This window comes from Cynocephalus volans, chromosome 14 (genome assembly GCF_027409185.1).
Source record: "Cynocephalus volans isolate mCynVol1 chromosome 14, mCynVol1.pri, whole genome shotgun sequence".
NCBI classification, from domain to species: Eukaryota; Metazoa; Chordata; class Mammalia; order Dermoptera; family Cynocephalidae; genus Cynocephalus; species Cynocephalus volans.
The window spans coordinates 10,710,241-10,725,320 of NC_084473.1; the positions used below are offsets into that span (position 1 = coordinate 10,710,241).

The 15,080-nt window shown below is 36.0% G+C and overlaps 1 protein-coding gene across 3 annotated transcripts in view; it reads right to left on the reverse strand.

Moving 5' to 3' along the window:
• The window catches only part of NOL10 (nucleolar protein 10), a 117,409-nt gene that overhangs the window by 26,293 nt on the left and 76,036 nt on the right, over positions 1-15,080 (reverse strand). For all 3 annotated transcript variants that reach the window (XM_063078342.1, XM_063078340.1, XM_063078341.1), the window contains 4 exons: positions 6,008-6,134; positions 2,498-2,577; positions 2,205-2,303; positions 23-112 (listed from right to left, as the gene is read on the reverse strand). In XM_063078342.1, the coding sequence (XP_062934412.1) occupies positions 23-112; positions 2,205-2,303; positions 2,498-2,577; positions 6,008-6,134 (396 nt within the window). The remainder of the gene's footprint in view (positions 1-22; positions 113-2,204; positions 2,304-2,497; positions 2,578-6,007; positions 6,135-15,080) is intronic.

The following is a 15,080-nucleotide window of genomic DNA, read 5'->3' on the forward strand; positions in this document are numbered from 1 at the left end:
TCTCTGCCTTATAAAATCTTACCTTAACTTTCTTTCTCCATGTAGATTTTTGCTTCTCCTCCTCCTCCTCGATTAATTTAAGCGCCAGCTCTTTGTTAACTTTTGGCAATTTCTATTAATGAGAGGGAAAAAAAGCTGTACTAAGATAACTACATTCTAGCTTTAAAGGTTGACAGCTATATAAGGAGTAAAGTTTAACAAACAGGAGATATCTAATTCTTATTTTTAAAATTTCGTTATCCCTAGAGTAGCAAAGAATGTGGACACAAGTGATGTTATCAGGTGGGCCACGTGGCACAATAGCAACCTCAGCTTGCTGGTGGGAGGACTCACCCTCACCCATGCCTCTTCCAGCACACTGAGAAGCAAACGGGGAGAAGCTGTATTTGGCCTATATCAGCCACAGAGGGTACAGCGGACAGGAGGCCAGTAGGTCTGATACTGCAGCCCCTGGCTGGAGTTGCTGGGAACTGCTAAAATGCTACTAATAATACTAATTGCACTACTTCCTGCTCCTGAATAGCAAATTTCTAAAGGGAATTCTAGATATGAGTCTGACAACTCTCAGGATAAAGTTATAAGCTATCTATTGTCTTTTTCCACTTAGTATTTTATGTTCCATGGTTTAATAAGTAAAATACAACTTTGACAAGTACTGTAAAGAGGTGGGGCAAAAGTACTTGAGGGAGTTTGCATGTATTGTCCTCCCAGAACTTGTGGAAATCTGATCCCCAGTGTGGCAGTTTGAGTCACAGGGGTGGATCCCTCATGAGTGGATTAATGCTCTGCCTAGGTGGGGGGAGTAATGAGTGAGTTCTCGCTCTATTAGTTCCTGCTAGAGCTGGTTGTTGAAAAGACCCTGGCACCTCCTCTCTCTCTCTTGCTTCCTCTTGCCATGTGATCCGTTTGTACCCGCTGGTTCCCTGCCATTTTCTGTCATGAGTAGAAGCAGTCTGAGGCCCACGCCAGATGCTGTTGTCCCAGAATTATAAGCTAAATAAACCTCTGTTCTTTATAAATTACCCAGTTGCAAGTATTTTGTTATAAGCAACATAAACGGACTAATACAGTACTCCATATCAGTCTCTTCTTGCCAACATCTACACACTCATTGCTCTTAAAAACTGTTAACAAATAGTCTAGAAAAAGGAAAAAGTATTTAGGTGATTTCAGAAAAGTCACTAGTCTTTTGGACTGAAAGAGTGTGGGTGTTTGTGTATGTATGTGTGTGCATGTATCTTAACCAATGTTTAGTTATAAACACTTGTATCATTTGGTGATTAAACTTAATCAACGAGGGTAACCAGAAAGACTAGAAGGCAGGAGAAGGGAGACAGGACTTGCTCCTCCATGTTTGCTTACTGTCTAGGTTGACACCGCACAGCAACAGTTCACCCTAGAAGAAACAGGTGGCTACAGTAGCAGCAGTGGATTCCGGCTTGTAGTTTCCAACACTCCCAGGAACATCCTCATCACACCTCAAGGACCCCAGCCCCAGCCTATGAGCCCTCCCTCCTCAGAAGTCTGGGTCCCAGTTCCATGGGGCTCTCCCCTTTCTGTTCCCCAGCCCTGAGGTGATAGCTGCTTCCTGCAGTTACTGCCTCTCTCATCCACACTTTAGTGTTCTTACCTTTTCAGTTCTCTAATACCTGGTTGATAATTCCTTTTGCGGGGTGGTGGGGGCAGCTGGCCAGGATGGGGATAGGAACCCTTGACCTGGGTGTTATCAGCACCCTGTTCTATCAAGTGAGCTAACCAGCCAGCCCTTGTAATTAGTATGTATTATTATTATTATGTAATAATTCTTTACATTAAATTCTCTATACTAATAGTATAACATCCATTTCCCATGATCCAAACAGAGAGCCTGAGATACGGCCAAAGGACAGTAGGAAATGGGGATTAGCAAAGCCCCAACACTCCAAAATCTTGAAAACCCACTTGAAACGCCATCAGATTTTCTTAGTGGGGGTGAAAATTTCAGTCATTCTAGCATTATTTCTAATAATACCATTACCATGAGTTCATAATGATAAAACTGCAGAGTATCCACCCTTATGACAAACAAAGTATCCCAAAAATATTAGTAAAAGATGTAAATTAACAATGGAACTCAAGAAATGGGTGGTAGATTTCTTCGGGATGATATACAACATGAAAACAAAGTGATCTTTGGTAAATTCAACGGTGAGTATAATATTTACCTTCAATTGCACTCTCTGTGCACGTGTTTCTTCTATCTTCTGTCGAATTTTATCTTTCCTATATTCTTCATATGCAAATGGATTTACCATCAATTTCACCTTTTCAAAATGAAAAAAAATTCAAAATAAAAGAATGGTATTTAGTAGCATCATATTTCATATACACCATGACTATTATGCCAAAGAACAGACAGATCCCTTACAAATTGTATGTTTTATGAAAGGGCAAGAGGAGAAGAAATGACTGCAGATTGCTCACTAGTCACCTAAAAGCACTGTAGTTTTGTATTTACCTTGTGATAGAGTCTTATATCCATGAAAAATCCATGCATATATGCCCGGAGAAAAGGTGATCCAATGAGATGTGTGAGCCCTGGGAAAAGTTAATCAGAAGAGGGCAAGTCCTTATGAAATCTTGATTAAAATTTAACAATTTTTCTTGGACAACAACTTGATTATAATAAGATTTCACTTCTGAGTAAAAATTTAAAGATCAGAATTACTAATCTTCTTTGACATCTACAGAGAAAATTTAATCCACTTCAGCAATATCAGCCTTATTTTAAATGTAATAGTAAGCATAAAAATGATTTTTAAAAAGTCTTTATGAACTATGATAGACTCATAAAGAGGGTTCTTTATACTAGTGGTTCCCAAATTTCTGGATTCCACAAACCAGTTCAACTTAAAAAATAATACTGGGGGGATCAACAATAAATTGCCAACTTTTATTCTTCCAAATGGCGGGGGGGGGGGGGGGGGTGTTACATACCCTCTCATGATTTCCAAAAGCAAAGGACACTGTCACAACAATAATGTAGAAAGGACATAGCCTTCCCAAGAAAGAACCACTGACAAATTCATACCAACATATACAAAACATACACATTCACATGTTTGCAACACATATATTATACACACACACAACATACTTCATCATGGTCTAATGATAAGCTCACTGCCAATCAGTGTTTGGGAACCCTGCCTTAAAAAATACCTTCAGTAGGTATTTTTTCAGTAGATTACACTTAGAATTAGTGGTGCTGATTGTCACATAAGGACGCTCTGCCTATGTCATAGAAAGTATTTATTCACTGCAAATATTTACAAAGAAAAAGGTCATGAGACTATTTATATTCAGAATAAGACCACATGTAATACACCCACATGAAGGGCAGCTTTGGTTACTGTCTTTCTAAGGAAAACATTATGCTGATTTCCAAATTTTAGAAATATATATCCATCTAGACCTGAAAATCAGGCACTAGGCAAAACCCACATAGTAATACAAAATAGTATACACTATAGAACAACATAAAAAGGCAAAATTAAATTTAGTGTAATCTCACAAAGTAATTATAAGACTTGGTCAGAAAAATGCTTTCCTAGAGTTTGTTAGGTTAATAAAACTCTAGGGTTTGGATTTTCACAGTGGAATCAAAAAAAAAAAAAAAAAAAGAGAGGGCTGAACTTTAACGAAATGTACCAATGCACAGCAATCTAATTGTATGTATCTAATCTTCCCTCAGAATAATCAATCTAATTACCAAATTATAAAATACACATGAATAATTTCGATTTTAAATAAAATATTAATAGAGGAAACAAAATAATTTTTGAGCAGCAGCATTTCCTATAGTTAGCTCCACAGAACACCAGTCTCAAGAGATCTTCTGAGGAAAAAAGGATTCTGTGGTCAGCTAAGTCTGGGAAATGTTTCATGCTTTTCCTCCCCTGCCTGAAGATTGGCAATGTACAATGATATTAAAGGCTCTAGAAGTCTGTAAGTAAAGAGATTGATTTAACTCTGCTTAACCTAGCATTTCCCAAACTTCTTTTACAAAATCTCTTAAAATAACAGTTAACATGCATTTACTCTATTTTAGACACTGTGCTGAGTACTTTTCAGGCATTATTTGATTCATTCTCCAAGCAACCCTGTAGGGAGTACCACTCCCCAATAATGGGAGTACCATTATTACTCCCATTTTACAAGACTTAATATGGTTAAGTAAGTTGGCCAAGTCACACAGATATTAAGTGGTAGAGGTGGGATGTAAACCCATGTCATTCTGCGCTAGTACCTGTGACATTAGCCACTATGCTATCTACCCAGTGCTTCTTATGGAAGTGACATTCCACAGAACATGCTGTGGGAAATACCAAGCTGTAGGACCTGCCATACCTGGGGAGAGTCAGAACTGGCAAGTATATTCGATATTACTAATGCTCCACCTAAAATAATCTTAGGAAACAATGGAAGTTAGTTACATCTACTTTTAAGATAATCTATTTAGAAGGTTTATATATATAATGGGGAAATCCGTTGAAAAATTATAACCAATGGCTCATTTAATATTAAAAGATAATAATATACACAAAAATACTTTAACTGATTTCCTCACCAAAAGCACACACAATATACTAAACATGGTAGTTTAAAAAAAAAAAAATCCACAAAATAACAATGGCTTTTTTCTTTTCCAATTAAGAATGTAGGTGAATGTGATACAAGTGCATTATAAAAATTACGCTGGTGATATTGAAGAAGGCACTTCAGTAGGAAGATCCTATTTCATTCATAAGTTATTTTGTAAAAGGTTGAATATAGTTCTTTTCTTTTTAAACACATTAAAATTTAAATAACTATTTTGGTGGTAACTGGAAGAAAATGATTCTGCCTGGATTAACTGTGCTATGAGACACAGTTTAAAAATAAAGGTTAAAAATCACTAGATTAACCTAATTATGACATGATTAGATTTTCTTTTAATATTCAACTGCTATCTGTACATCTATTTATTCCAAAGACTACTAAGTTGCCTAGATTTGTGAAGAAAGGATCCCCTAAGTTTTCTCACTCTCAATAATTTGCTATGTAGCCCTTTGCCAACTATACAAGGGTACTTCAAAAAGCTCGTGGAAAAACAGAATTAGAAGATAATGCAGATGTTTCCATGAACTTTTTGAAATACTCTTGTAGAACAAGATTAGCAAAACCTATTCTCTCTATCCTACAAATGAGTGCTAGGCAAGTGGGACGCACATGCTCTTCCAAGGGGCTGAGAAGGCTGAGGGGAACAGCATAAACTCTGGGTTTAAAACCCAACTCTCAAGTTCACTACCACTGGAGCTTTTGGTAAGTGACTTTTAGCTTTCCGTACCTCAGCTTCCTTATCTATAAAATGGAATCATAATAGTACACACTCCACAGGCTGCGAGGATTAAATGTGTTATATGTAGAATGCTAAGAACACTGCCTGGCACGCAGTAAGGCCTGTGTGAGTATAAGTGTTTGCTATTTTATAAGACATGTCTTGCTTTAAACATAAAGTTACTATTAAGCTTCTACTATATTTAAAGATTCGATTCTATAGGTTCTAAGTTTTGGATTCAGTCTTTTATAAACCAACCTAAAAGAAAGCTAGAAGTGATCTACTTGTGGTCTCTGAGATACTTTCAAAACCCTATGATCCTCAGTAATACTTGTAAAAAAACAAAAACAAAAACAAAAAAACCCACAGCTTTCTTGACAGATATTTTTTTCTATACATAGATAGTATGCTAAAAGAAATTATTTCTCATTTAAGGTACAAAAAAGCTTCAGTAGGTTGAATTTACTTGAACCTTTCTCTAAACAGAGATTATAAATCTGGCAATTTATGGTATTTTTAATATCTGATTTAGCAGAAATGAAAGATTTGGAAAATCAGATAACATGCCTCAGCCAATTCTAAAGTTCAAAACTCAAAAAAAAGTAAAAATGTAATAATTTTATAAACATTTTATGGTAATTATCTTACCTAAATTTTCAAGATCCTTCTTGGTGACAAATTTGTAATCATCATAAACTGTGCTTTCTGGATTCTCTTCTAATTCTTCTGTCAAGTTGTCTAAAAAAGAACACCACCTAGGAGCAGGACCCAAAACCTGTTGGTGTTTATTAAAGGGTTAGCAAAGGCACATTCTTACTATGTCACCTAAGACTTCATTATTTTACAATCAGATTTCCTGAAATATAATTTTTAAATACTGTTTCTATAAGAAGTATCGAAAAATAACTGTAATGTGTATAATGACCAAGTATATAATGGAAGAGAATAAACAAAGTAGGAAGAATTTAGGCTTGTAAAGGAAAAAAAAATCTCACTTAGTTTGAGATACAAAGGTATTAATGAATGTTCTTACACTAGAACTATCAAAATACAGGTAAATAGTTCAGATAACTATAACATCCATCCATTCATCCAACACCTCCCTCATTCAAAATCGTACTAGAATTCCACAAAAGCATATTTGGTACACAAAATTTTTAAGTTTGCCACCTGCAACGAACAAAAGTCTAAAATGAGAATTACCTTCTTCCAAGGTTTTTAACTAATTACTTGATAATTACATTCCACTCTGTATAGCCCGCTTCATTTAATTCATTTATTTCATTAAAAATTAAAATTCATAAATAAAAAACCAAAAAAATTAAAATTCTATACTATAGTTAATAACAATGTATTGTGTCCTTGAAAATCACTGGGAGTAGGTTTTAAGTATGTGAGGTAATGCAAATGTTAGCCATTCCACAATGTATGCATGTTCAAAACATTACGCTGTACATGATAAATATACATAATTACTGTCAGCTTAAAATAATTAATTTAAAACCATTTATGCATATAGAATTCTTCAGACCTAACCTAACTGGGTGGCCAGGACCCACAAGGTATCCCAATGAAAGGTTGAGGAACAAAAGACTGAACAGAGTTTATAACCAACTAATAAAATATGAAAAGCTAAGTATGTAATTCAGCTAATTCCATAAAATACTGTGATTGCTTTGTACTTTTTTTGCTGCTGATACAAATCTTTCCCAAAACAATGCTGCATCCTCTGAGGTCAATGGTTATTCCAAAGGAAACCTGCTCATTCAGTGGAGGAGATATGCTACTGAAACCCTCCCTTAAGTTGGAGGCTTTCCGACAGGTAAAAAAAAAACAAAACAAAACCCAAATCATAATGGAAATGATTAAAACTAGCTTAAACTTTTTGGAGAAGGAATGGCAGGAGGAACAGAGTTATAATAAAGAAAAACAGCCCATTAACACCCTCTTTAATTAAAAAAAAAAAAGTAGATGTTACATATGGCCATACTAATTAAGTTATATTATTTTGCCTGATTAGAAACGGTGATTTCCCATGCCCCCCACAACACACACAAGTCTATGGGGCTCATGAACATGAAAATCAACTCTTAATGAGCATAAACGGAGTCTTATAGATAAGATTCATACTAGCACAATCAACACAATTTTTAAAAGCATTAAGTAAAGGCTTTCAGACACTAAGTAGTTTGACTAACCATAAAGGACAAACTTTAAAGAAATGCAAGGCATTTAAAAAATTCAATGTAGAACAATTTTTAAAGAAACTGTTATGATTTTAAGCAATTTTAGGACAGTAGCTTGAAGACAACAAATACTTATATTAAATGCTACTACATATAAAGCACTGTGCTAAACCAGAGAAACTGAGCATGATTTACCTGAAGAAGTTTAAAAGCTAGCTAGGGTAGAAAGGCATGTGCATGTATGTGCAATCACATGTGCACACGCACTCACACAGTCATCTAAAGCAATGGACTGAGACTGACAGGTGATGGCTGGAAAAAACTGGGGAGGATGGGACATTGAATAAGCATTATCTAAAAGGACCTGAGGTTGGAATGAACACATGAGCAAGCTAGGAAAATCATGGGGTATTTTCTGAGAGTGAAAGAGTTTAGGTACTTGCAGCTTCAGAGGTATCTGCTTCCAATCAGTCATAAATCTGAAAATGTGAAGCTCTACTATATAATAGCATATTTCCTAAGACAATCTTTTCTTCATTTAGGCAGGATAAAAGTACACTATTCACTTTTCTAGAATATAAGATCCAAGATATTGTCTCCTTGGGAGGGGAAGGACTTCCATCTATTTTGTTAACTGCTGAGTTTCCAGCACTTAGAACAATGCCCACCAAGTCGTAGGTGCTCAATAAATATTTGATAAATAAATCTATTCATACATAAAGCACATATGAATTTCATGTGCACAAAGTACTAAAACTTACACGGTCCTCTTCACAAAAGTATTTTTTAAGTGGCCTGATCTTCCTTACTCAGATAAAAATACTCAAATACCTCACCATAAAACTACTGGATACAAGAACACTTTTTGGTAAAGGTCAGATCTATTCTGACTCCTATGAAAGGGGGCATTGGTTACCCAAAGGACCTCAAGATAAAGTAGTTCTACCTTTAAATCAGTGCTAAACATGGGCTTGGCTTCAAAGATGACAAAAAGATCATACCATGTGCACTGATTTTTCTTGGGGGTGAGGGGTAAGAACACTAAAATATCAGACCAGATCTGAATTTACTTTCACATAGCCCTCTTTTGTATGTTCCACAACATTCTTTTTGATTAGCTCTGGATTCTAATGGAATTGTTTTAAACTGCCTCTCAGGGGACAGGTGCAGTTATGGTAAATAATCTCTGCAATCAGATTCATGGCCATTAAATTTTATAGGTGGAAATATTTCCATAAAAAACAAAACTAAATATAGTGGTTGACTTTATTAATCACGTTTCTCCAGTTCCTCTTCAGAGAAAAAAAATCAGAACCACCATAACAAAGTTGAAATTACTGACTTACACTGATATTAACTGCAGGTTTTATCTACATTAGAGCTTTCCTCAGAGGCTTACCATTAAGTTGCAAAAATAGTGGTTGGCTTAACTAATAAGGAGGGCTTAACCACGTGCCAAAGCTCTCTGATGTACCTACAGTGACCACAATATTAATGTGTAAAAATTCCTTGCTGTCTTCAGAGTCACAACATATGCTAAACCTCAACTAATCCTTAAAAATACACTAATTTACTTCCTAAATTTCAAGTTTTGCAACTTGAGGAAAACATTCCTTTTAACCACTGGCGGACTATTACCACTACAAACTTTCCAGGTTTTCTGTACTGTCATCATACAGTATTGTTATAGTCCAAACTTCAGTCAAAACTGATTATCGCCTGTTTATTTACAGTTTTTTTGTATCTTAAGAGTTTTGTGTCAGAAAATTGGTGAAGACTGTTCTATTTTAAACTTCTATTATCTGTTAATGACCTTTCACTTGTAATTTATAAAAATGTCTTAAAGTTACAGGACGGTCGAAGTAGAGAACTGAAAACTTATTCATCAGATCGTTAGAAAGGGATAATGTGGATCCCTCAGCAACTTTAATGATAATATCAACCAATCTAAATGGAAATACTTGGTTCTCCAAAATATGAAAGTATCTCTACCTATCAACATGCTACAGGAAGGCCTTAACTCAAATGCAGCCAAGCATCTGCTGTTCCAATCCATTTAGGCAGAAGAATCAATTTCAAAGTACAAGAAAATACATGCCACATGACCAAGATTATCATCTGCTTCTGTGATTACAATCTGCCTTTAAGATATTATTTATGCTCAATTTTAAAACTCAAAATTCTCATATATCCTAGCAATGGACAAGATGACTAGGAGTGGGAAGGAAAAAGGATGAACATTAAAATTCTTAGGGATTTGACTGAAGTATCCCCCTTCCCCCACTCTACTTTTGAAAAATCACTGTTCTACATCCCAAAGCTATGTTAAGAAAAAAAAAAAAAAAGACTGAGGACTACTAGATGAATGATTTTAACAGATCATGGGTGACGAAAACAACAAAGTACTATTAATTATTATAGACAACCAAAACATACTCAGTATAAATGCCACCATTTTTTCCACTTATAATGCCATTGAGTATGACAAAATACTTTCATTGCTTTAGCTACTATGGATATGAATAAGAAAATAATTGATAACAAAGAATAGCATTTGAATTTGAAATGATCATCTTGAGTTTTCAACCAATAATTTAAAAGACAATTTAAAAATTTTTAGCCACTGAGAAAACTCTTAATTACTCCATTTGTTAGAACAGTATCAACAAACAGTAAAGAACTTTGAGCCAAAATGGAATTATGCATGGGAAACTTTAACTGATATGTAGTTATAATAACACAAACAGAAGTATATAATATTTCAATCACATGCAGTCAATTTTTTAAAATATGCTTTTACAAAATTTGCAGAATGCATTACAGAACACAGTGTGAAATGGGACACATTTTCGAATGATAACAGGAAAGAGAAGGATGACACGTAGAGAGTATCACATGAAAAAGGACATGGTATACTCTTTTAACTTCAAAAAATAAAACTAGAGGGGCTGGCCTGTGGCTCACTTGGCTGAGCGTGGTGCTGACAACACCAAGTCAAGGGTTAAGATCCCCTTACCAGTCATCTTTAAAAAAAAGAAAAGAAAAGAAAAGAAAAAGAAATAAAACTAGAACTACTAAAATATAAGGAGGTAGACTTTAATTCAATTTTCGATCATCATATATTTATTGAGTTCCATATTTTTTTGTTGTTCTTTTGAGTCCCATATTTATAATGTTCCAGGTACAATGTACCCTATAAAAATAGGTAGTAGAATGAAACACAAAAGGAAAAGAGTTGTTTCAAATATAGCAATACTTAGGTGGAATGACTAGCTAATTCTTAATTTCTTCAACTTCATTCATTCCTTCAAAAAGTTAACTGAGCATTTACTAAAAGCTAACTGCTAAATGTCAAATATGAGTGAAAGAAAACATGCAAGACAAATGAGCACCATATCATTGGATAAGTGCTATAACTAAAACTTTAAAAGGAGCCCTTTGTCTGCTGAGGCAGATCAAGATAGCTTTGAAGAGAGCATTTGAACTAGACCTTGAAGAACCCTGTGAAGTTATGATTTTCTAATCAGTAAAACTTAATTGCCATACTAAATAAAAGAATTCAATGCTACACAAAATTGATATATTTCACTCATTAATTACACAGAAGATGCTTGGTTAGAAGAATCATCAATTTTACCTTTTAGTGATCTTATACTCTTACAATCCTAAAAACTCAATTTAAACTTTTTTTTTATGTTATAATGACACCATTAAACAGATAAGAACAAGCAACAATGCAGAGTTTTAATATAAAATAATTTTACCATTTAGCAACCATATAAATTACCTAGCTATTTTATCACAGAACTGTTTTTAGGACATTATAAATATGAGTTCTGGAACTAGAGAAATAATAAAAACAATAACAATAATAACAGCAATAATAATAGCACTAGCAACCCACACTCTAAGAGGTAGAGGTTTTAACCTCCTACTAGAATTTAAAATCAGGTCTAACCAGAAATCTGTTACTCTTAACTCAAGACTATAACTCTTTATCGGAAACCCTGGGGCTAGGGATGAATGCAGATTTTTTTGCATTTTAAAGAGGTAATGCAGTTCGTATACTGAATATTACATAAAATCTGTGGTGGGGTCTGGGTCAGTGGCCCATAATCAAACTAACATGTCTGCAACAAATCCACATATATTCACAGCAGTGATTTGGGATCACTAAAGACTAGAAAGAGCCTCATTATTTCACATCAGGTTTGAGATCTAACAAATCAGGTCAGGGCTCACTACCAATGAGTTATAAAAATATTTTCAGGGCTTTTTTGATTTCAGAATTATAGGTAAGAGGCAACAGAGCTGTACTATCATGTAAATATACAAACTATATAAAGCTATATATAGTAAACATATACTAAATATAACTATACTATAAATGTCATTTTTGACCACTACTATGATAAATGATGATTTTTCTAATTATATAGTCTCCAGCTCCAGTGGGAGAATGGGATTTTGCCAATTAAGATGACCAACTCTGCATTCTACTTTTTTCCAACTTTTCCTCCATTATTGGTTGAAAGGCCCCGCTAGCACCAGCATATATTTTCAAATTCTGACAGCTCAGTCTTAATAATAAACGATCATAAGACTAAGACAAGAGAAACAACTGGTGAGCCAAAGGGAGTGGCCATATCTTTAAGCATGTAATTGCTTTTGCAACATTATGAGCTGCCTAACTGCATATCTAAGTTTACATGCACTTGTGTGAGCAATTTATGAGTCATTTAAAGGTACGCTACTTGTAGTGCTTTGTTCCTAAAAAAAATCAGATTAGCAAAGATGCAATTTAACTTCAACATTTTTAAAGTGTTATTTTTAAGAAAGAGAAAAATTATCTGCCATAATTCAATTTTGACTTAGCTTCTGAAAAAGTAGTATAGGCACTGAAATGAAATAATAAGAAAAATAAGATCATGTGAAAAAAATGTAAGATTGCTTAGCCACTGTCTCACTATCAGCTGATCAAGCAACAGTTAACCTACACGAGGCTCTGTGTTGACAAATAAGCATAAGACAGCATGCCCATCTATATGCAAGGGCAAGAGGAGATAGGACACTCCAAGCAAACATTTCAATACAAAATTAAAACTGATTTTAAGAACCAGAGAGTTTTCAATTAATAATGTCACCTCCTCCTCTCCAAGTCTTGTTAATTCTTTTTTTTTTTTTTTTTTTGGCAGCTGGCTGGTACAGGGATCAAACCCTGGGCCTTGGTACTTTCAGCACCTTGCTCTAACCAACTAAGCTAACTAGCCTGCCCTCAAGTCTTGTTAAAATGACAGTAAATGAATATAAAAAGCTATTAATCTTCAAGGGCAAAAAGAGGCTGGTGGGTTAGCTCAGCTGATTAGTGCATAGCCTTATAACACCAAGGTCATCATGGGTTTGGATCACCATACTGGCCAGCTGCCAAAAAAAAGAAAAAAAAAGGACAAAAAGAACAGAAGAGAAAACAGTGGTTTGAGAGACTTAACCTGGTAAAATGAGTGCTTACAGAGGCAGAGAACAAAAAGAAGGAAGAATAAATATATTCCTCCCTTAGGATCCTTGGGGCCAGCACTTCATAGCTCCAAGTGAAGACAGGATGAAGCACAGGCCTGAGTGAAGGGAGGGGACGATGGAGTTGACAAACAATTAAATTCCCACCACCCCTAAGGAGATCAGAGGACAATTCTCTGGAGAAGGGGAACCGACGCTACTCCACACAGTGGGGCAAACTTAAGACAATTGAATGGCAGTCTACATATCAACAGTGGGGCCCTCAGCTCCTTTTCCAGCTCCCAGAATCCCAGAAACCAAGCATATGTGGCTGTGCCAGCCTGCCTACATCCCCAGCACCTCCGAAAAAAACTGAGGGATTCTTCTTTGGAGAAAATTAAAGGTCCCAGAGGACAGACTTTGAGATACTGATATCTGAGAAATGTCATTAGCTGAAGAGTCAGCATGACAACTGCCAGTGGACAAGACCACCATGTACAAAGAGTTTCCCATCAGCATTTCAATGCCTTATTCTTAAACAAGAATAGATTGCCAAAGAAAATACTAGTACTATCTTTCAATTCTATCTTCCCATGAATTTTTTTTTTTTTTTTGGAGGGGGGAGGAGCTGGCCCGTACAGGGATCTGAACTCTTGACCTCAGTGTTATTAGCACACGCTCTCCCATGTGATTTCCATAAACTTTTTGAAGTACCTTCATAGATTGCCAAAGGTCACCATTCACTTATTCAACAAAGAGTTACTGTTGGCATTTCCCCTTCATTCTAGATACTCAGAGAACAAAACCAACAGAATCCTTACCCTCAGAGAGCTTTCATTCCAGAAAGGGGGAAAAACAAACAAACAAGGGGAAGACAGTGCAGAGCATGACACACAGAGGTAAGTGCTGCGGGAAAATAAAGCAGAGAAGGGTAATGGAGAATCAAGGGGAAAGGGATGAGGGATGGACAAGGAAGCCTTTGCTGAAGTGACAGGTGGACAGAGACCTGATGAAGAGAAGGGAGTGACCCATGAGAATATCTGCCAAGTGCAAAGCCTTGAAGTCAGAACTGCTCAGCACGTCTGGGGAGCAACAGAAAGACCCGTCTAATATAGCTTGAACTGAGGGAGCGAGGGAGAGTGGGGGCTGGGTCACGCAGGGTCACGCAAGCCATGGCAGAGCTTCACCTTCTACTCTGAGTGAGGTGGAAGCCATCGGAGAGCTCTGAGCAGAGGAGTTGGCATGATCTGACTCGGATTTACAAAGATTACTGTGACAAAGGCTGGGAGACTTATTGGTTCCTAGCATTTACGGAAATCTCTGTTCCATCATTAGCTGACAATTAAGTAAACCAAGCAGAGATTTCAGTGGCCAAACATAAAGAAATCAGATTTTATAGAATTAGACCAAGAGAGTCACTAAGCAAACAAACAATAACAACAAATGGGGGGAGGGGGTGTCTGAGTTCCATAATTTCTAAATTATATTATTTAAAGCCTCCAGTTATCCACAAAAAAGCATGGATCGCCTGTGTTAACATGCAAAGAACAAGAAACATACAGCCCATACATAGGGAAAACAGCAGTCAACAGAACCTGTCTTTAAGAGACAGGTTCTTGCAGTAAGTCCAAACGCTGGACTTACTAGATAAAGACATTTGCAAACTGATGACTGGATGACAAGACGTGAGGTGTCCGTGCAATGGAATACCACTCAGCAATGGAAAGGAACGAAGTACCAATCCATAACACAACACGCATGAACCCTGAAAACATCATGCTAAGTGAAAAACAGACTACATAGTGTATGACTCCATTTACATGAAATGTACAGAAAAGGCAAATCTATAGAGAATGAAAACCGATGAGTGGTTGCCAGGGGATGGGGTGGGGGAAGAGCATGGGCAGTGACGGGTACGGGCCATCTTTTTGGTGTGATGAAATGTCGTCGAATTAGACTGAGTAATCATTGCACAACACTGAATATACTAAAAACCACTGGATTACACACTTTAAAGGGGTAAATTTTGTGGTATGTGAGTC